Source organism: Papio anubis, chromosome 7 (assembly GCF_008728515.1).
Source record: "Papio anubis isolate 15944 chromosome 7, Panubis1.0, whole genome shotgun sequence".
Classification (NCBI taxonomy): Eukaryota; Metazoa; Chordata; class Mammalia; order Primates; family Cercopithecidae; genus Papio; species Papio anubis.
In genome coordinates this window covers 49,037,958-49,060,443 of record NC_044982.1, presented here as the reverse complement: position 1 = coordinate 49,060,443, position 22,486 = coordinate 49,037,958, and the positions used below count along the sequence as shown (strand labels likewise).

At 40.0% G+C, this 22,486-nt stretch overlaps 1 protein-coding gene across 6 annotated transcripts in view; it reads right to left on the bottom strand.

Annotated features, from left to right (window-relative positions):
- Nucleotides 1–21,784, bottom strand: part of CCDC198 (coiled-coil domain containing 198) — a 41,044-nt gene extending 19,260 nt beyond the window's left edge. Inside the window, exons 1-6 of one of the 6 annotated variants that reach the window (XM_017961192.3) lie at nt 21,401–21,784; nt 18,843–18,925; nt 10,843–10,929; nt 9,325–9,426; nt 8,366–8,525; nt 3,828–4,856 (exon numbers count right to left, since the gene is read on the bottom strand). In XM_017961192.3, coding sequence (XP_017816681.1) covers nt 4,672–4,856; nt 8,366–8,525; nt 9,325–9,426; nt 10,843–10,929; nt 18,843–18,925; nt 21,401–21,623 — 840 coding nt within the window. In that variant the 5' untranslated portion in view covers nt 21,624–21,784 and the 3' untranslated portion in view covers nt 3,828–4,671. Of the gene's footprint in view, nt 1–3,827; nt 4,857–8,365; nt 8,526–9,324; nt 9,427–10,842; nt 10,930–18,795; nt 18,926–21,400 lie in introns of those variants that run through there. The other 5 variants (XM_009211601.4, XM_003901859.5, XM_009211602.3 and 2 more) reach the window with 5 other exon arrangements.
- Between the last annotated feature and the right edge of the window lie 702 nt (nt 21,785–22,486).

The following is a 22,486-nucleotide window of genomic DNA, read 5'->3' as shown; positions in this document are numbered from 1 at the left end:
TACAAATCTCTTAAGACCAAGAGCATTGTCTCTACATAACAAAACAATTATTACACTTTAGAAATTTAACATTGACATAATACTATTTTCTAATATATAGTCTATGTTCAAATATTCATGGTTGTCACAATAATGCCCATTATAGCTGCTTTTTATTTGCTGTTTTAGTTTTAATTTTTAGGTCCAGGATCCAATCTAGGATCATACATTGCATTTTATTTTCTCGTCTCAGTATCCTTTAATTCAAGAATACTCTTCTATGCTTTTCTTCTCTTTCTCTCTCCCACAGTCTCTACACCCCATCACCATTCTTCCTCTTTCTCTTTTGTCTCCTCTTCCATCTTCATTGTCTTTTTCATTTTTCCTAATGTAATGATGACATTTTGAAGAATCCAGGTCAATTATTTTACAGAAAGATCCTAAATTTTAGCTTCCCTTATTATTTCCTTGCAATTAAATTGAGGTTAAACATTTTGGGCAAGAATATTGCACAGGTGCTTTATATTGAACATCTACTATGTGCTAGACACATAATATATACTTCTGACATAGCAGAATCACCTGTTGCAGCCTTTTAGAAACAGATGTTTAAACTGTACTCCAGACCCATAGTACTGGGAAGTTCAATGAATCTGGCATTCTATTTTATTTTATATTTTTTATTAAAAGAGGCAATTTATTTTTAGTTTGGGATTTTATTTATGTGCATATGTATTTACCTTAGCTTTTTATTTAAGCAGTTCCCAGCATGCTTTATAATGAACTCCAGAAAGCAACAGGAGCTTTGTTCAAGGGAAGCTGGCTTTTAAGCAAACAAAATCTTCCCAACCACTTTGTAGCTAAAACAAAAATTTTAGATCAAAGCCCAGAGTTTACCACTAGACTGGTTGAAACGACCATAACTTTTGAATGTTATCTTAATGATAATTGTTTATTAAATCTTTTGGCAGTTTATGTAAGCCCTTGATATCTGAAGTTGTGTACTATTATATAAGAAAATCAAATATTTCTTTTTACCTTGTACACCATATTTTTAAAAACTACTTTATTGAACTATGATTGACATACAAAAGCTATACATATTTAATGTATACAGCGTGGTGAGTTGGAAACAAGCGTTTTAATGTGAGAATTCGTGCCTTGTGATTTGTTGGGCCTCAGTGAGAAGCTACCAGTTTTTCCCCTTGAATACTATTATAATGATTGTTGTTGCCTATTTAGATAGCACTGGCAGAGAACCATGTTAATTAATGTCTGCAGCCCTGGTCTCTCTCCTAAGCTACAAAGGATGTTTTTGTAAAACTGGACACCTCCACTTTGATATCTACTTGGCAATAATGCAGCCCTACCTTCTCTTTCTCTCACAAACCTGCTTCTGCTCCTGGCTACCCTAATTCAGCAAACGGTACTACCTTTACCCCATTGTCTGCCTAATTCTTCAAGAGAAACCCAGGAATCCACCTGGTCTCCTTACCCTCTCCATGCACTCACATCTAACCTATCACCTGATAATTCTGATTATTTTGTCTCCTAACGATCTCATATCTGGCTGCTTCTCTCCATCCTCATCGAGACCCTACTCTCCTGGTCTCAACATCATCTCTCACTTGCGCTTTTGCTGTGTCCTTATAATTGGTCTTCCTTCATCCTTTTACTTTCCCCTCCCACCCATTCTCTACAGTGTAGACAGAGTGATATTTAAAAATATGAACCTGCTTATGCCACTCTCCTGCCCTATCAGTGGCTTCCCAATGACCTTAAGGTAGAGTTTAAAATTCTTACCTAACATGGCTTACAAGACCCCGTGTGATTTGGCCCTGCCCATATCTCCAGAGCCATCTCCAGTTACTCTCTGAATCTCTCATTCGCCTAGAGTCCATCATGTTCCTTCCCCCTGCAGGACTTTTGCACGTGCTGGGGTTGATTACCATTTTGAACATTCCAGTACCCATGGTCCTCACACTCGCATGCCCTCCTCCCCGCTTCATCCAGCTACTTCTTATCTCGGTTTAAATGTCCCTTCCTCATGGAAACTTTCCCTGACTCCACAGATACCAGGTCTACCCGGTATACTCTCGTTAAACAACTCTTTGTTAAACATCTCTATGCAAGATCCACAAACCAGGAACCATATCTGCCTGGCTCATCACCATACAATGAAACGACCACACAATGCCTGGCACTTGGTATGTGCTAAATAAATATTTGGTGAACAAATAGATGAATAAATGAATACACAAATGAGCAATCAGAGAATTTTGGGAGATGGGAAGTATTGGTAACTAGGACCTAAAAAAGGCCCCATTCACTGGGGCTCAGGAGTGTCAGTCATCTCTGTTCTGCAAAGTAGACAAGAACTACCAGAGGCACCACTTAGACTGGGAACAGAAATTTTCTAGAACATCCAGCTATCGGCAGGAGATCTGAAACAGAAGGGGAATGTTTGTTTGTGTTGGGATCTAATGAAATATTAATGATAGCCTAAGTCCCACAACACCCTTGATGTTATGAAAATTCAGGTCTAATGTTAGTGTATGCGACAAAATTCAAATATTCAGTTTCACCCTTGAAAATCAATCCTTTGTCACTCATAAAGTATTACATATATAGTTTTGTGCATACAGCATTAAAATTTGAGCACTTCTGAGCTAGATTTCTTATTACTTGTTACATTTTTATAAATCCTTGTTTGATTCTCTGTGGTTTATAGACTTTAAAAAATAAAAACACAGTCTTTAAAAACCAAAAAAATTTTTTGTGTGTGTGTTTTATTTTTTATTTTATTTATTTTTTATTTATTTTTTATTTATTTTAATTTTGTGTTTTATTTAAAAAATAAAAACACAGTCTTTAAAAACCAAATGGGTTTCGGGTGAGCAGAGTAAAGGAAAGTGTATCCTACTCCAAAATTAATTTAGGGAGAGAGGAAGGCAACAGCTGTCAGTGGGAAAAATAGGAAATGATTTAGGTAGTAGAAGAATCACATAAAGCATGAAACCTGTTTGATGGTTGTGTATTTTATAATATGTGTTTCAGAAAACTGTATCACTGCTATGTCAAACCCAGAATTTCACATACAGAGCTATATTGAAAAATAAAACAAAATAAGATTCTTTATAGAAAGAGTGCAGGTGGCCAGATAAGACCAGAATTTTGAAGCTGACATTCAAATAACGGATTCAAAGTGACACATCCCTGAAGCATATGACTGTTTTCACCATAAGACATCAATTCTGGCCGGGTGCGGTTGCTCATGCCTGTAATCCCAATCCCAGCACTATGGGAGGCCGAGGCCAGCGGATCACGAGGTCAGGGTTTCCAGACCAGCTTGGCCAACGTGGTGAAACCCTGTCTCTACTAAAAATACAAAAGTTAGCTGGGCGTGGTGGCAGGCGCCTGTAATCCCAGCTACTTGGGAGGCTGAGGCAGGAGAATCATTTGAACCTGGGAGGCAGGGGTTGCGGTGGGTCAAGATCACACCATTACACTCCAGCCTGGGCAACAAGAGAGAAACTCCATCTGAAAAAAAAAAAAAAAAAAAAGACATCGATTATATTCTTCTTCAGTTTTGTCTATATTCCCATACATTTGTATGGTACTTCTTCTATTTTTTTTTTTTCTTTTTTGAGAAAGAGTCTCTCTCTGTTGACCAGGTTGGAGTGCAGTGGTGTGATCTCGGCTCACTGCAACCTCCGCCTCTCAGGTTCAAGTAATTCTCGTGCCTCAGCCTCCCCTGTAGTTGGGATTACAGGCATGTGCCACCACTCCTGGCTAATTTTTTGTATTTTTAATAGAGACGGGGTTTTGCCATGTTGGCCAGGCTGGTCTCAAACTCCTGATCTCAAGTGATCCACCCTCCTCAGCCTCCCAAAATGCTGGGATTACAGGCATGAGCTATGGCCTGTAAAGTGCCTGGCCACACTTTACATTTTATGTGTGCTTTTATACACGTTATTTTTTACATAAACTTTACGTGGTATACAATACTTTATTCCCATTTTACAGATGTGGAAACTGAGGTTCCTGGAGGTTAAATAACTAGAATTTAGCTATATTCTTTCTCTCTAGAATGAAATTATATAAAAAATATACAGTTAATATTTATTGAGAGGCTATCATGTGTCAGGTACTATTCTAGGAACAAGAAAAAGTCCCTGCCTTCATGGAGCTTCCATTTAGTAGATGCACCACTGGGACTCAGTGAAGGGCTTTGAGGTCAGTTCCAGTGCTCTTCCCACCCTCTATGTTCATTCATATCACAGCTTCAGCAAAGGGTAGGAGCCACAGAAACACATTAAATCTCATAGACTTGTACACCAAAAAGAGTGACATTCACTATGTGTATGCTATATATAATTTGTGTCATATGATTGTATATGTAATTTATTATATGAATGTATGTAAAATATATGTAAAGCATGGGAGATTTCATTTTAAAGATGCAGTAGAAAGCAGTGACTGACTTTTATCTCACAAGAGAGCCACAACCCTCATTTCACCTTTCAACAGGGGAACAAGAAAGGTCGAGAATGTCATCAAGTAAGAAGAGACAGCTACAGAGGAACCTTAATGACCAGACCCTGACAGTAGAATGCTTATGTAAGTGTAAGATCTTAGCTACACCCCATTTGTAGGAGAAAGTGAACTACTTTTAGAAGGCGCGGAAAGAAATCAAAGACGCTCTCTGGGAATAAGTGAAAAGGAATCATCGCTAGGACAAATGCTGAGCACAGAGGTGAAGCCTGTCGGCTCGGAGTCAGGTGCCCTGTAAGTGCATCCCCGAGCAGCTTCACCTCTCACTGGCTGGCTGTGACCTTGCACATGTGACTGGACTTCTCCAGACCCAGTCTCTTCATCTGTAGAAGAGAGGTGGTAATAATTTTCACCTTGTAGAGTTAATATGAGGATTAAATGATGCATTTAAAATTCTTAGAAGCACTTTATAAATACTAGCTGTATCCATAATTATCCCAGTATCCTACACTTTTACATGTACAGGGCTGCACAGTGAATACTGAAGCACAGAACAGAATGACACCCTTTGTAGGCATTGTAATCTCTCCATCATCAAACACATTTCCGGTGATATTTGTCTTACTTCTCTTTCCAACAACTTCAGCAATAGGCAGGTGAGTTGATGCAGACATGTCATTCTAAGAGTCTAGTTAATTATGATATCATTATAATAGGAAGAGTTAGAATTCCCTGTCTATTTCATGCTAGCAAAATCTACATTTTCTAGGCTTATTTTGTCCTGTGTATCTCACACACACACGAGTTGTTACAAAGAAAAAGATTCTCATAAGGTTAAAGTGTTGAAAGAGTTCTCAAGGGTTATCTAGTCCATCTAAGTTTGGCTAATGTTCAAAATCACTTGAGGACCTTTTAAAACGTAAAATTCTTTCACCTTCAACCTAGAGATTCAGATTCAGTAGGCTGAAGCTGGGAGACAGGACTAGGTGTTTCTTTTGTTTGTTTTGAGATGGAGTCTTGCTCTGTCGCCCAGGTTGGAGTGCAGTGGCATGATCTTGGCTCACTGCAACCTCTGCTTCCCAGGTTCAAGTGATTCTCTTGCCTCAGCCTCCCAAGTAGCTGGTATTACAGGTGCCCGCCGCTGTGACTGACTAATTTTTGTATTTTTAGTAGAGACGGGGTTTCACCGTGTTGGCAAGCTGGTCTTGAACCCCTGACCTCGGGTGATCTGCCCGCCTTGGCCTCCCAAAGTGCTGGGATTACAGACGTGAGCCACCATGATCAGCCCTAGGGCTGAGTGTTCTTGAGAAGCTCCTCAGGTGGTTTTGCTCTTAACTGAGCATTTGTGCACTACTGATGCAGCTACGCCTCCCTGACTGGCACTTGAATTGGTTCCTGCCTGAGTTACTCCTTCTGTTCTCTCTTCTCTACACTCGGTCACTTCCAGGAGAACGTGAGCTCCAAAGTCTGCCAGCTGCTTTAACTTTCCTTTCAGAAGTTGCAGAGTGCGGCCTTCTTTGAAAAATAAGGTCAAGGAGTCACAACCCCTACATTTGCAAACTTTTCCAAAGCTGTCCTTGACAGAGCTCCAAGTCCTTGGTGGTCCTGGTGGGGCCGTGTGAGTGCAGGTCAAAAAGACCTGAACTTGAATCCTGGCTCTGTCACACTGGGGTGAATGGTACCTCCTACCTTCTAGGTTGTGTGAGAGTTAAAAGAGATAATGCATATTAAAGGCAAACCACAGTACCTGGCTTATAGTAAGCACTCAACAAACCTTAGCTTGAATAAAATGAAGCAGCTTTAAAAAGCATCAGGAGAGCAGAGGAAAACTCCTTTCTCCTGTGCCAGTTTCTCCTCGGTCCCCTCCAGCTCTGAGACATCTTCCAAGGACTTCGCCGATGCTGGTTTTTCTTGACGTGCTCTCAGGTGATGACTGTTAAGTGTCTAAGTTTGGCTGAGGCTTTTTTCTTGGTTGTTTTGCATATTTTTAAAAAGATATTGTTTAAATGGTAAAAATTGTGTGACTACAAAGAATATTTCATTCTGAGACTTGGGAGTATAGATTAAATAGATGCCTCAAGTAGAGTTTCAATTATTCAGCCTTTTCTTATTTAATTAACTTATTGATTAAGCATCTTGTTTCTCCGAGTAGGAGCAGTGTCTCTTTCAGCAGGCGATTTTGCATCTTAGAAGTTCAAGACCTTTAGAGACGTAGCCAGCTTTTCTGCAGCTCTCTCCGTGGTGGGTCAGTCCTGCTGATGTGGGGAATTTGGCTCACAGCACAGCAATCTGTGTGTGTGAACAGTATTGGAAATTTCAACTGTGGGTTTGCCCTGGGGAAATACAAACAAGGAAAGCTTTATGGGGCTCTAATTGGTGGGGCAATGTAGCGTAGAAGTTGTGGACAAGCCTGTCCATTAGAAAGCATAGAGCGATCTGAGAGCATAAACAATTCGGCCCGGCTGAAATGTGGGGACTGGGTGCGAAAGTGGCAGAAGGTGAAGCTAGAAAGGCTAGGTAGGCAATGACTGGATCCTGAAAGGCTTAGAGTCCCAGGTTGAGTTTATTTTATTGAGACAGGGGGCTTGCTATGTTGCCTAGGCTAGGTTTTGAAATCCTGGCCTCAGGTGGACCTCCCACCTCAGCCTCTTGAGTAGCTGGGACTATAGGCATGAGTCACCACACTTAGCTCCATGTTAAGGAGCTTCGACGTTGTCTTCAGGCTGACAGAGAATCACGGAGGATTTTTGTTTTTCTAAGCAGGAGAGTGACATGGTCAGATTTGCATGTTATAGGATTACTCTGATGTTAGTGCAGTGCTTCTAGAACTTCAGTGTGCATGAGAATCATCTGGCAATCTTGATAAAATGCAGGTTCTCATTCAGTAGGTCTGGGGTACGACCTCCAATTTTGCCTGTCTTAATAAACTCCCAGGTGATACTGATGATGCTGGTCTGTGGTAATACTTCAATTACTGAGTAGAGTTAGGAATCACTTAAAGTTAAGCTTTTCTTAAACTTTAAGAGCATCACAATCACCTGGAGGGGTGGTTAAACCCAGAGTACTGGGCGTAACCCCTGCAGTTTTTGATTCAGTCACTCTGGGCCCTAACACGTTCCCAGGTGATGCTGATGCTGGTGGTCTGGTGACCACATGGAGAACCACTGAAGTGAAGTGTTGATGGATGGAGAGTGAGACCTAATGGGAGGGGCCCAGTCAGGAAGCTGTAGCTGGAACCCTGGTGTAACAGGACCAGGGTCATACCTAAGGCAATACTACCGGGAATGGAAGAGAAAGGGCAGATTTTACTGCTAGGTGACATCAGCAGGGCTTGGTGACCGACCAGCTGTAGGGAGATAGGGAAGAGTGACATTGGAGACCTTGTCCACTGAGCCGGTAGATCAGCAGGAACAGCAAGCTCAGGGTGGGCAGTGATTCATTCTAGAAATTCTGAATGTGCCAAAGAGGGTTGACCTGAGTGGAAAAGGGTGCAGTCGGGGAGATAAGTGTCTGCATATGGTACCAACCCTGCTGAAGCAAATTTACCATGTGACTGCAGGCAATATATCTTCATGTGCTTCATTCTCTCTAACCACAAGATGAGGCTATTTTGCCTTTTCTCCTTCTAGGGATGAGGCAAGGCTTGCAATGAAGCATGCAAAGCATATTAAACCCATACAAAGAAAGAGACATTTAATTACCAAGCGGAAGTTTCTGTCTTTTCCTCCCAGCCATCCAAAATTACATGACAACATGCCCACTATATTCTGGGAAGTAAAACTCTCAGCAAGAACTCAAAGCTGTGTGCTGTCTTCTCACCATGCCCCTTCCTTGGTAGTGTATTTGATGAAGTTTTAAAAAATATTTTACTAAAACATTGTACATGACTCACCAGGACCTCTGTTCAAGATTTCATCAGGCAATATGGTTAGAAGGTCATGGTCATCATTCTTTGGGGTGCTTTGAAGGGTTTTCTTGGCTTTATGGTCCCTTGGACTTTGCTTATTAATTCTTGCCTCTCCGTGAAGACTTTTCTTTAACTCCATTTGGGCCTGAAAATGATTAGCCATAAATGATCAATGTTCTTCCCAAGCTACTTTCACCAGAAGAGAGCAACAGATCAGCCACTTTGCAAGTTGTGTGCTTATCTGTAGACATCTGCAGTCCTCTAAGCAGAACGTGGTTTTCTTTTTCCTACTAGAAGGTATGGGAACTTTCTTTATTCACAAGCTTGTTAGGAGAAAGGTGAGTGTGCCCAGTCTCAAAAGGGTATGGCTCAATTAGGATGAGGCCCCTTACAAAAGCGTGTTTCTGTAGGCTAGCTGATATAATTGGAGTTGCAGAGAGCAGTAACTAAAGGCTTGTTTCCTAGAGGGAGGAATTTGGAATATGACAGTTACAGGCATTACTGGTAAAGGGTTTTCGTTTGTTTTTTTACAAGCAGTCTTTCTTGTTAGATAATTCTATGGCAACAATTATAGAGAGAGGCCTAGGTATCAGAATAAAGAACAACTCACCCCCTCCTCCTTTCACTAAACCAAGAAAAACGATCTAGCCCCATTTTCCTATGTCCAGAGTGTCATAGGAGCAAACTATTTTTAAAAATGGAGACTTGAGGCACAGATATGTCCTTGATAGGACTGAAAACTTAGAAAAGGCTCAACAAGGTTATCAGCAGAAGGAATCTTCCTGATTCTTCTCAGCTTTAGTAGTTGAACTTTCAACCTCAATGACTAGATTTAAAATGCTAAGTAAAGCCTGGGTGTCTATGCTTGATATATTCATGTGGCAGGGCAGTGATTATGTGATGAAAATTTGGTAAATATGACACTCTTCTCTTCTCATATTTACCTCTTGTCTTTTACGAATCATTTCCAGCATTTGCATCTTATGCAAATATTGTCTGTTCTCAGAAGTATACATTGGAGTTTGCATTTTCTTTTCTAGTACCTGCTATGAAAGACGACACACTTGTTAGGATGGGGTAATTTGTTACTGACTCTGCAATTCACAAGTTTACATCCTTCTTGAAACAGAGTGAGATCTTAATCAGTCATAACCCGTAGAGATATCTTGTGATGACAAAAGTGGACTATTGTATGTCCCTGACAAGTCCTTTGTGTCACTGTCAATGAATGAAGTGGCTCTTTGATGTGTATATATGTAGTTTTTTAGGTTGCTATAGAGTTTTGTAAACCTTAAATGGGAATATCTTTCCACATCTCATTTTTGACAAGATATCACTTCCCTTGTAAACAGATGCTGATTACTACTTATTACTAGTACTATCCCCAGAAATGTGTTCGGTTTGAAGAAACCTTCCTTTTTCTCCCTGCCTCTTCTACCATTGACTAATTGACTGGCTATGAAATGAGAGGGAAGCTGCTGAATGGTGAAATGGAACCTATTTCTATAGAGTGCATTTCCATATGCCAGCCTAAGCCCTGGAGAATATTGCAGTTTAGGGAGGATTTGAAGTTGATTATTTGTGACTCTGAACATCTCCCCGCTGGTGCATCATAAAGTCCAGTGGGACAGTGCAGACAGTTATTGAGGGCAGCCAGAGGTGAATATACCTTCATTTGTCATTTGCTGTTGCCAGGAAAGGTGATGTGTTTGACAATACCTTTTGTGTTGCCGTGTGGATAGTGACTGTCAGCTGATGTGAACCTCAGGGAGGGGCCATCTCCGCAGATGCTGTCAGCACCACAAACGTGGGCTTGATTCTGACAGCACCTGGACATCTTTACCAAGTCAGCCAGCCACACAGCAGCACCTAGCTAGCTCCAAAACAAATTAGGAGTGGAAAGTGTTGAAAATCTGCTTCTGCCTCCCAGCTTTCATTTCTATGTGAGGGGAGTTCTAGTCAACAGAACATTACAAGTGCAAAGCAGGGAAAAGATACACAGAAGACATTTCTCAGGATTAATTTTTGGTGAGGTTGTGGCAAATAAGTCAGGAATAACTTGTAGATAAGATTTCTCCTGCAAACAGAACAAAGAGGATGTTTTAAACGGAGGGGAGGAATGAAAGGAAGGACTTATGCTGAATTTTTCAGAGATTTGAAAACTTTAGAATCACCAATTTCTAAGTAAAAGTCTTTTCTCATCTACATTGCCCTGTTTTCAACACAAAACAGAAAAGGGCGCAGAGCTCATGCAAGAGGTAAGAGCCACTGCCAGTTGGAGGCATGCACAGAAGAGAATAAATAGCTTTGAAAAGTTCTCACTCTGAATGACTTAACAGTTTGATTTGTCTTTGAACTCCTCCATGCAGAGAGTGCATGAAAGGACCAGTGTGCTCCAGTGCCCCAATCCTGTGTCGCCCACCCCTAGTTCACCTCCCTGTCAGGTTACTGCTGCAGCTCACCTTTGCTTTGTGCATTGTCCTGGCTTCTCGCTGGCTCAGGAGTCTTCCTGAAGTAATTACTCGTGGCAAGTCGACGGGTTCGAGCTTCTAGAAGTTCAACGTTTAGAGCAGTCAGCATTCCTCATGCCATGAGATGATGAAACACAAAAGCCAGACATTAAACTATCTTAACACTTTGCAAAAGCGGCACTTATTTCTGAGAGCATACAGGAAAGGTGGTTCCAACAGCATTACAGTTATATTGGTGCAAAAGGCTTTTCAACCTATCTGGGTTCTTTATTATTCTAGTGCACTGTAGACAGTGTCTTATTGATCTAAGTACTGGTCAGAGAGTTAGGAGACTAAGAATCCTCTTCTGTCTGCATTGAGGGACCATGTCCAAAGTTATCAAACCAACAGGATCTTAGAATATTAGAGATAAAAGAGGCACTAGGAATTTATTTTATTTCACACATTCCTTAGGTACCCAGCTGAACTATTCCAGCCCTTAGGGAAGCAATCTGTTTTTAAGATCTCTAGAGAAGCTCCTTAGTAGTAATCACTGGTGACTATGAGACACATTTAAAATGAAACTGCAGTGTGCTAACACATTTTAGAGATGTCTTTTTCTAGAAGGGGCTTGGCTTGATAGGGGAGATATGTTGGAGTTTCAGGGGGTCACTAAGACTGGGCAGCAATTCATGTCAGCTGGTCTGCCTCCAGCCCTTCTTGCCTTAGAAGCTGAGCACTGAGAAGTGATCAAGCAGGTCTGGGAGACGAAGGGTGGTCTCTTCACATTGACATGCAATGGGGAACGTGGAGGACCACAGAGTTTATCTGTTCCTTCAGTGAGTACTTAATGACTGCTACAAGCCAGACATAGGGAGGCAACGGTCAGCAAAAATGGACATGGCCCCTCATGGAGTTTACAATCTATGTGTAATAGATGTGCTTTTGCTTGTGTGATTATTCAAGTGATAATTACAAACTGTGGTCAGTGCTTTGAAGAAAAAATCTGCAGGGCAGAACTATGATGCTACATAACTGAAGGACTCCACCTGAAAAATAGGGTGTGTTAGGGGTTGAACTGTGCTACCCCACAAAATTCATATGTTGAAGCCTAGCCCCTCCATACCTCAGAATGTGAATTTATTTGGAAATAGGGTCATTGCAGATATAATTAGTTAAGATGAAGTCATACTGGAGTAGGGCAAGCCCCTAATTCAATATGATAATGTCCTCATAAAAAAGGGGAAATCTGGACGCAGACACACACACAGGCAGGACACGATGTGAAGATGAAGGGAGAGGTTGGGGTGATGGTTCTTCAAGCCAATGAACAGCACTGAAGAGTGCCAGAAAATTACCTAAAGCTAGAAGGGAGTCATGGAGCAGACCTTCCTCACAGGCTTCAGAGGGAACCAACCCTATGGACACCTTGACTTCAGTCTTCTAGCTTCCAGAACTGGGAGACAATACGTTTGGATCATTTAAGCCACCCAATTTGTGGTACTGTATTACAGCCTTAGCAATCTAAGGCAGGAGGGAAAGGTCTAGGGAGGCAGTTCAAGAAAGTGCTTTAAGGTAGTACCTTTTCAGTAGAAATGGACAGATTGGGAGTTTTTAGGGGACTAAGGTGTGCCATAGCCCTGAGGTGGGGAGTGATCATGATCTGTTGAAGGAATGGAACGAAGTCGGTTGGCTGCAGTTTAGAGTAAGTGAAACAGCAGCTTGGAATGAGCTGGGGAGGTGAGGCAGGGGCCAGGTCATGTAAGGCCTGACAGGCCATCAAGATAGTGGTCCCTTACGAGCAATGAGAAGCCACTGATGTGTTAAGCAAAGAAGTGACATGATTACCTTTGCTTTTTTAAAAAAGGTCACTCTGGCTGCAGTGTGGAAACTAGAAAGGAATAATTATGGATGTGGAGAGATCAGCTAGGAGGACAAAGATGATGGGCTGGGGTTGAAAGAGGGAAACTGATGATCTCTACAAATGTTTAAAGCTGACCAAACGAGATTCATTATGGTTAGTAAATGGGAATAGAGTCCACAGCACAAGGAATGGAGGGTGTTATACCCTGTGATGGGCAATCCAGAGGAAGACCTAGTTTGGCTGGGATGTAGAAGGAAAATACAAATTTGATGTGCAGTAGATTGAGTTTGAGACACCTTTGAGACAGGCCAGTGTAGCTGTTGAGTTATACAGGGAGCTTGGGAGGAGAGGTCTGTGCTGGAGACTTTGGGGAATAATCCCAGAGTAGAGCATGAGTGAAGCCGAGGTCATGGTAAAGGTCAGGAGTGAGAAGAGGAGAGATAAAGACTGCAGACTCCAGGAGTTCCAGTGGTGAGGCTGGTGGCCAGGAATAAGCTGGCCAAGGAGACTGGGAAATGATGGCTCAAGAAGTAGGAGGAAAACCATGAGGACATCATGCTGCAGCAAAGAGTGTGAGCCCTACTCCCACCTTAGTTCACTGCTGAAGGCACATGCTAATTTACTTAAAAATGGTTTAGTTTTGGTGTGATTTGTTGCATTATTAAGAGGTACATTTGGAAGTCAACTTGGCTTTCAAGGTGACCAGGAAAAAAGGAGTGAGTGGACCAGGGAAGATAAATACTGGATATTCAGTACTTGTAATGGGGAGCATGACCTGTGTCCACCACTACTTCCCTGTACAACCACTTCTAGGTCCCTGGTCCTGGACTGGAGAGCACCCAGCAGTCCTTTCTGCTAGAGCACCCCAAAGTAGACCTGGTAAGGAAGAGAAGAAGGGCAAAGAATGTGGAGACAAAGAAGAGACAACAAGGGGAAAGAGCTCATCTTTATGTTAGATATGTGCCAGGTAATAATTTGCATTTGTGGTGGGAAGTGGTTCTCTGTTCCATTCTCACCTCAGAGGAGGAAGTGGGTCTTTTTAACATAACTTAGCAAAGATGTAATGAGAGGAGATCAATCCTAGTAAGAGGAGTTTGTTCCCCTGGCTCTTAACCCTGCAGGACATAAAGATGCAAAGCAAATGGGACCTGCTGGTACGAGAGGCAGCTGCTGATCAAGTCAGAACACTGCAAGAAAAGTGGAAGGAGAGGAAGGGGAGGGGAGGCCAAGGGAGAGGAGCCCCTCAAGGCACCTATGGGAGGAAGAATCAGGAATGACTCAAGGGGGATTTCTGGAAGCTGGGGAGAACAAGTGTTTGTGCCATCCTCTGGACGTGGAGAGTGTTCAGGATTTGGTTCTTTCTTATTAGGTCTATATGCCTTTGCAGCTATTACTGCATGCCATACCCAGGGTTATAAATATGTAATCTCATTCAATCCTCATGTGAACTCCGTGGATAATTATGATGATTCCCCATTTCAGAGAGGTTGCTGACTTGTCTAAGGTTGGACAGTTAGAAAGTGGCATCTCCATGATTCAAGCACAAGTGTGTCCAGCTCCAAATCTAAACCTCTTTTCTGCACTATGTGTTCTCCAGAATGGCTTATCTCAGACTTTTCTGGCATTAAAAAAGAAGAAATTCTTGGCCCATTCACTAGAGATTGAGATTCAACAGGTCTGGGGTATATCCTGGAAATAAATATTTTCACAACTCTCCCAGGGATTCTGATGATTTCTTCCTAGGTTGGGGGCCACTGACTTCCACATTGCCTTAAGTGAACAAAGGAATGACATCAAAATAGACTACGGAGGATCTTTTTTTGTGGAATATTTTTGAAAAATTGAGTCTGAAAAAGCCACGAATTTTTAGTTTTATTAAACTCATCTATCCATAAATTCATAGACCAAGTTTTTGCTTTGCTAGTATAAATATGTAGTTATCACAGATCTCTTTCTTCTATTTTCAGTGTTTCTATTTAAACACACAATTCTAATAAGGGTTCAGTGGTAGATATCTGCAAGAACTCTCTCCAGGTTGAGTTTCTCCCTGGCCGTTGAGAAGAGCCTAAGGAATCACACTATTCCTTCACAAAAGCCACTAGATGGCAGCAACTAACATTGCAACTGGGATCTCTTCGTTAAATCATTTACCACTTGATTTGAGAAGCACTGCAGAAAAAATTGTTGGCGAAATTGGCTTCAGCTAAATAAACCAGTCAGATGAAATTGCCTCAGAATTCTGGGTTTATATGCATGTTCCTTTTCCCTGCCCAGGAAGTGAGATGCCTCACTTCATCATCTTCAAAGAGAACACAATGGAAGGAACTACTAGAGAATCGGTTAGAATGACACCTTATTTTCATTTTATAATATAAGTATCATTTGTTTAAAGACTTCTGGATTATTTGACTTCTCAAACAAAACAAATGGTCAGCATAATCAGTTGAAGTGTCTGCTAGGAGATTTGGGAATCTAGTGAAGGGCCAGCGGACTCAAGAGTGCTGACATGGGGGTTGCAATGTCAATTGATTGGTCGGGGTGAGTCTTATAGGGACAGTGAGATTTGAAGAAATATTTGAAGATCAGGGAGTTATCCAAGGAGATCATCTGAGGACACACTATATGTTGGGGGGGAAACACCTCCAATTTAAGCTAGAAATGGATGCATAAGAAGGTGATCAGGCCAGAGGGGACAGTGCTAATCAACTCTTCAATAAAAAGGCCCATTTGATTCAGAGTTCCCTGGCAGAGGCTCTCAGAGCCTCTCAGCTCTAGGTTGGATAATGCTAGTTCATGACTTGCTCTTTATTTGAGGAGTAGATGTTTAGGAAGTAGAAGGTGCCAAAAATATAACTCAAATAATTTAGCATACAATTAGATTTGGTTTAATAATTAAAAATACTTTTAGAATTTTCTTTGGCAGAAATTAGGCTATTAATTAGCATGTCATGAGGACCCAGCATGTATTATTCTCTCAAAAACTCATTTGTGCTTGAAAATGTGCTGAGCTTCATTTGTGAAGATAATTATAGCTGATCTCTTTGGGAGTGTCTGCCAAGTTTCTAGTGATTTCCCTCCTCTCTGGGAGCTGACTCCAGAGTCTATAGGGGAGACTCCTCTGCCCACATATCTACTGCATGAGTATATCCTCTGGCCATAGCTCATTGGACCAGAGCTGAAATCATGAACAAAGATGAGCCAATATCCTTTCTCCTAGGAATCTGGAATTGGAGTCAAGAAGGCCCATCTGTCCATTTGACTGGAACTGTAAGATACAAGCTCAGGGTGGCCATATTTCATGTGTACCTGAAGAACAGAGAAAACTCATCTTTGGTGAGAAAGAGTATAGCAAATGCACAGAGAAGAGCTTAGGAATTGAGAGAGCTCTGCATTTCAGGTTCCAAGGTATAATTCTTCCCTGAAGCTTAGGTGTCTCCCAGATCTTTGGTTCAATAAAGCATTCCTATATCCTTCTAATTAATCATGTTAGTTATTTTCGCTAGTCAATGAGACTTCTAATACAGTCGTGTTACAGTGATGGTACAGACTTCTAATACAGTGATTACAGATCTGCAATAGCAGGGAGTGCACTTTGAGTGCTTTATCCTTCCTCCAGCAGGGATGATGGGTCTCATTGTCATTCATTCACTCATTCATTTTACTCACAAACTTTTGTGGATCTCATATTAAGTATTAATGGCTGAAGACATAAGATTGAATAAGACATAGTATTTGCAACCTACAGAATGGGAGAACATTTTTGCAATCTATCCATCTGACAAAGGTCTAATATTCAGAGTCTGCAAGGAACTTAAACACATTTACAAGAAAAAAACAACCCCGTTAAAAAGTGGGCAAAGGACATGAACAGACACTTCTCAAAAGAAGACATACACGCAGTCAACAAACATATGAAAAAAAGCTCAACATGACCAATCATTAGAGAAATGCAAATCGAAGCCACAATGAGATACTGCCTCACACCAATCAGAATGGCCATATTAAAAAGCCAAAAAACAACAGATGCTGGAGAGGTTGTGGAGAAAAAGGAACGCTTTTACACCATTGGTGGGAGTGTAAATTAGTTCAACCATTGTGGAAGACAGTGTGGTGATTGCTCAAAGACCTAGAGGCAGAAATACCATTTGACCCAGCAATTCCATTACAGGGTATATACCCAAAGGAATATAAATCATTCTATTATAAAGATACATGGATGCATATGTTAATTGCAGCACTATTCACAATAGCAAAGATATGGAATTAACCTAAATGCCCATCAATGATAAACTGGATAAAGAAAATGTAGTACATATACATCATGGAATTCTATGCAGCCATGAAAAGGAATGAGATCATGTTCTTTGCAGGGACTTGGATGGAGTCAGAAGCCATTATCCTCAGCAAAACTAACTCAGGAACAGAAAACCAAACACTACATGTTCTCACTTATAAGTGGGAGCTGAACAATAAGAACACATGGACACAGGGAGGGGAACAACACACACTGGGGCCTGTCAGGGTTAGTGGAGAGGGAGAGAATCAGGAAGAACAGCTAATGGATACTGAGCTTAAGACCTAGGTGATAGGATGATCTGTGCAGCAAACCACCATGGCACATATTTATTTATGTAACAAACCTGTACATCCTGCACCTGTATCCCTGAATTTAAAAGTTGAAGAATAAAAAAGGCATAGTCTTTGCACTGAAATAATTCATTTGTCTTGATTCTTTGTTTTTAAGATGGTTGGTTAGGGTGTATGTGTATGGAGGTGGTGGTGCAGTGTTTGACTCTGAAATACCAATGTTCTCTCTTTGACCTTGTTTGACTATTGAGAAAATCAAAACTTAACCTCCTTTGTTTAGGATTGATAGATGTAAAAAGTACTTGTGAGCTATAAAGTACTAGACAAATATTTTTCACTAGAGTAATATCTTCTATTTGAACTAATCAGCTTAGAGGCTTCACGGAAACATGTATTAAACACACTCCTTTGAAAGGAAGTATTTGATTTAGGAATAAAATATCTTTTAAAACTGTCCTGTTTACTTAGAGGATTTGTAAAAACTTGTAAATTAGATATTAATTTGTTATATTTCATTTTATTTTTCTTTATCTAACGAATAATTTTGTAGTGTCTAATATTTTGGGAAAAAATACTCTTTTGAGACAAAATGATATAATCACTTCAAATAATGGCTGTGAGCTTCTGCAGAAGACAGGTAAAGAAAAACCAACTGAAACAGAAATAATCCCCAACAAATGAGCTCCAGTACCTCTGGGATTGGTCCAGGCAACTGGGTGAATTGTGTAGCAGGTGGGATTTGGCTTCAAATGTCAGTGATAGATCCTGCTCACAAGAGAGCCCTAAACCCTCCTTCCAATGATGCTCATTTTCAAGGACCACTCCAAACTACCCATTCCCTTTCTAGGTTGAGAGTTCTTAAAATGTATAGCTATCTACAGAGAACCCATTAAATATTTATTAAGGTGAATGTGTTTAAAGCTCTTGCTTTGCTTCCTTGGAATCCAATGTCCTGAATTTAAACAACCAGTTAACATCTAGAACAATAAAAGGTTAAAGATAGAAGGACTATAGAAATTACTTACGCTGATAGTTAGGAGTACAGATTTTGGAGACCTGGTTGCTATCTGACCTCTGTGAGTCTTTGGGGGTAGTTACTGAACTCTCTGACTAGCATGTATAAAACAAAGATATTCTTCCTTTTCATAGATGGCTAAGAAGATTAAATAAATGACAGATTGAATTGCCTGTTATAGTATCTGACTTGTAGTAGGTATAGTAGGTATAATTAAATAGTAGTAGCTGTTATTATTTATTACAAGTTGTTTTCCCATAGTCACCCAACTAATTAGTGCTAGATTCAAGCCTCTTGAGTTGCATCATACCTATGTCCTTGCTACTAAACTTGCTTCTTTCGGTGGCCGGTCTTAAAAGCAAAATCATTGCTAAAGGAAAATCTTAAAGTAATAGAGTATTTGTGACTGATTACATTTTTCTTTAAGAACATTCTCATTAATAGCTTGGTCATTATCAATGTCCCTCTTTGATGATTATAGTTTAAAAAGGGATGTTACCATTATATCCAAGAAATTCCTTATGAAGCCTTTTAAATTCATCTTACTTGAAGTCTTTGGGGTGGATGCCTTTTAATAATACTTGTTTCTCTGTGTTCCAGTGGGATGTCAAAATCCACGTCTCTGGATGCTTGAAGGATTGGAGAAGAAACAAGAATAAAACATTAAATATAATTTACTATTAGATCAGGTAATCATTAGTTACTAGACTTTATCAACACAATTTTGTCCCTTTCCAGTTATGTATGTCTAACCTGTAGGTTGAATGTGGAGACGAAACACAGAAAGCAGGGAACCTACATTAGTGCAAATGACCCTGTTTTAGTCTAGACTTGGGATTTAATATCTGCTTTCCTAACTTCCTACTCAGGTTCATATTTAGGGGAAGAATTACAAAATTACCAATATGTTGACTGCAAATATATTTCAAACAGAATTTGGCCTGGAAAATAGAAATTTATTGACTTGTTTTAATTCCATAAAATCTCCTCACCGAAATATAAGACATCAGAAAAACATATAACTTTAAAAAATGAAAATAATCTTCTTAGATGAAATAGATGATAGATAGATAGATAGGTGATTATACAGAGATGAGACAGAAATGGAGTATGTGTGAACACAATTCAATAGCCCCTTTAGTGAAAAAAATTTCCACAGGTTGCCACTATAATACAGCATATCAATATTCTTTCCTGATGAAACAAGCCAGGGATACAGAGTTAAGCCTCTATTAGGAAACAGAGAGGCTCAACAGATCCATTATGGATTTTATTTTCCAGCTTGATTATCCTGAGCTCTTGGGAGTGCTACCATGACCAACGCTGCATGAGTGCAGTTCTTGTCTTTCCCTTTTAATAATCTGGACACATTCTGATTTCTAGATTGTTTCATAGAGTATTTTACAGTCCCACTTTGCATTTTAAATGGAAAAATCCATGGATAATTATGCATCTTTCTCTTTAAGACACGTGAATGACCGCTTTCAGGACTTTGTTCTCTCTGACTTTTAGTGGTATGCAAACTATGTCCTTATTTTCTTTTGAAAAGATGCCAGCATATTGAGCAGGATGGAAACAACAAACATATTGGATTTAAAAATGTAAGTATTTTCAGCTATTTTTTCAGAAATCTTACTAATCCTTATTTTTGTATTTTAGTGATGTTAGTCCATTATTTAATTAAATTCTCCTCAAATGGCATAGGCTGTGTCAGGCATTTATTTTTACCCCTGATTACAAGTGAAAAAAATTGATGAAGTAACTTGCCCAAGGTCGTTCGATTTGGTATTTGATGGAGCTGCGGTGAGAATATGGGAGATCATCATGAGAATCCTCATGATCTCCTTGTTATTTATTTTCAATGTGATTTTGTCACTTCAGACATAAGCATATTTTCCAGTTGGGACTCTAAAGCACATGAATCAGCTTTCACCATTTATTCAGTTACCTAAATCTTTTTTTTTTTTTGAAACAGAGTCTCTCTCTATCACCAAAATCTTAAAACTCTCAATGGGGATTTGGATAAAAAGGGAATTCCTCAGTAGGAGCATTGCATACTCTTAGTGCACATTCACGCTCCATTTTTTAAATCGTGTCTTGTCACCTATTCGTCTGTCATAAAAAAATTCCTAAGGGGAAATTTCCCATCTATGTGCTTAAGAACTTGAAGACCATAAAGAACATAAAAATAGGCCATATAGAAACAACCAAAGGTTATCAATTCTGCAGACAGTAGACATGAAAAATCATTCCAGGCAAGATTTGCTAGGTACCAAAAGAGAATGTGAGGCTTTCTGAACGAGGCATCCAATAAGGGAAACTTATTTGTGTTATTGATCCAGAAGGTGAAGGAAAGGGAAAACAATATACATATGCATATATATATATAAAATAAACATATATTTTCCTAAGTGAGGATGTCTGTTTAATTATCATTGTGGTCATGATAAAACATTTTACATGGCTTATAAAATATTCCAGGATAATTTATAGCCACTTCAGGCTCAGAGCTTCCAATCATAATGGGAAAGAATTCTGTTAGTTCTGCAGATGACCATGAAGAATGTGGGGTTGGGAAAAGGGTGACTCATCCACTCCAATGTACTGTAATAAATCAATTCTGTTTAGGGTGGTTTCAAAATTCATGTTAGAATTAACTCACTCTTAAAGTGCTGCTTTCAAAACCACAAAGCCCAGTGCATAAAACTATACTGGAGAGAATGATTTAAATTTAGAATTTAACTGAAATGCGATTGCTATCATTTATCACATTAGTATCTATATAATTTTAATGGTCTGGCAAAGCTAGGTATAAATATTGAAAGCATTACAAACTGAGCTGAAACAAAATGATTTATTCTTCTCATATGGAATGGTGAAAAGCCCTTTGTACAGTTTATACTCTCATTCTAATGCACCCAGAATACTTTCAATTGACATTCAATCCTCATTGAAAGATTTGTTTGAGTTTTCAAAGATAGCCTAAATTCCTCTACATTTCAGTAATTTAGAAACTTTCTGAGATCATGGAGACAGTCAGATAAATCTATTAATAATGCTCCTTGGTCCAGATACACACATCTCATGCTGGGTTTTATGTTTACCTGCAGAGTATCTTCCATACCAGGTTTCTTGTAAAGGTGGCAGCTGCCCTTCCAAGGCTTTATTCTGGTCCTGCAGTCTTGCCAGTGAATGTGAAGTCTTTTCTTCCAAATTCTGATTGAATGCAAAGTCCACAGGGCCAGCTGAGGGAGTCTCTACCTCTTTGTTTTGCAAAGGTGCTACTTTGATCACCCTCGGGTGAGTCTTAGAGTGACTCAGGCCCATTTCATGTGAAAGACATTCAGAGGAAAGCTGCGAGGAAAGTGGTTTTGGGGTCTTTAATATAGCTTGTTTTAATCAAGGCATTTCAGAAGTTTACCCTGGCTTTACAAAGCAGTCATTTCCTTCATGGCATCCTTCTAGCTCTGTTTCACTGCACACTAACCCTTTTGGCCACTTCCTGGGAGGCTGGTTTCCATGGAGACTTCCCTTCAACTTTGCCATTTCAGACCCAAAGAATCCAGTTAAACATTGACTTGGTTATGCTGCTTTCTGAAATACTCAGTGATAGGAATAGAAGCCACTATTGATCATTAAACAAATATCTAACACCAGGAAGGTTATTAACACAGAGAGAGATGTAGAGCAGAGGTTTAGAGAAGTCTTAAACTTGACGCTTTCATTGCAAGCACCTTTGTAAAAAAACTAACAGCTGAGAATAGCTAAGCCATCTTTGCAACTAAGAGGATGCATGCTAATTACCAAGGCTTTGTTAATCTTTAATTTAATTGAAGAATTTATCCTCCAATTAGGAAAGAAAGCAGCGGAGTGGCTAAAGCGTCATTTGATTTTTCTGTTGATGACTTGAGTTGCCTTTGAAGGGGATGAATACATTGCAGGACAGGAGGATAATAGAAACTTTTTTCCTGGGGATGAGGGAAAAACTTCTTAAACATAAAAAGATAGCCTATTTACTATGTTTTTAAATTAAATTAAATTCATTTATTTATTTTTGAGACAGAGTCTCACTCTGTCACCCAAGCTGGAGTGCAGTGGTATGATCTTGGCTCACCACAACCTCTGCCTCTCCAGTTCAAGTGATTCTCCTGAGTCAGCCACCCAAGTAGCTGGGATTACGGGCACCTACT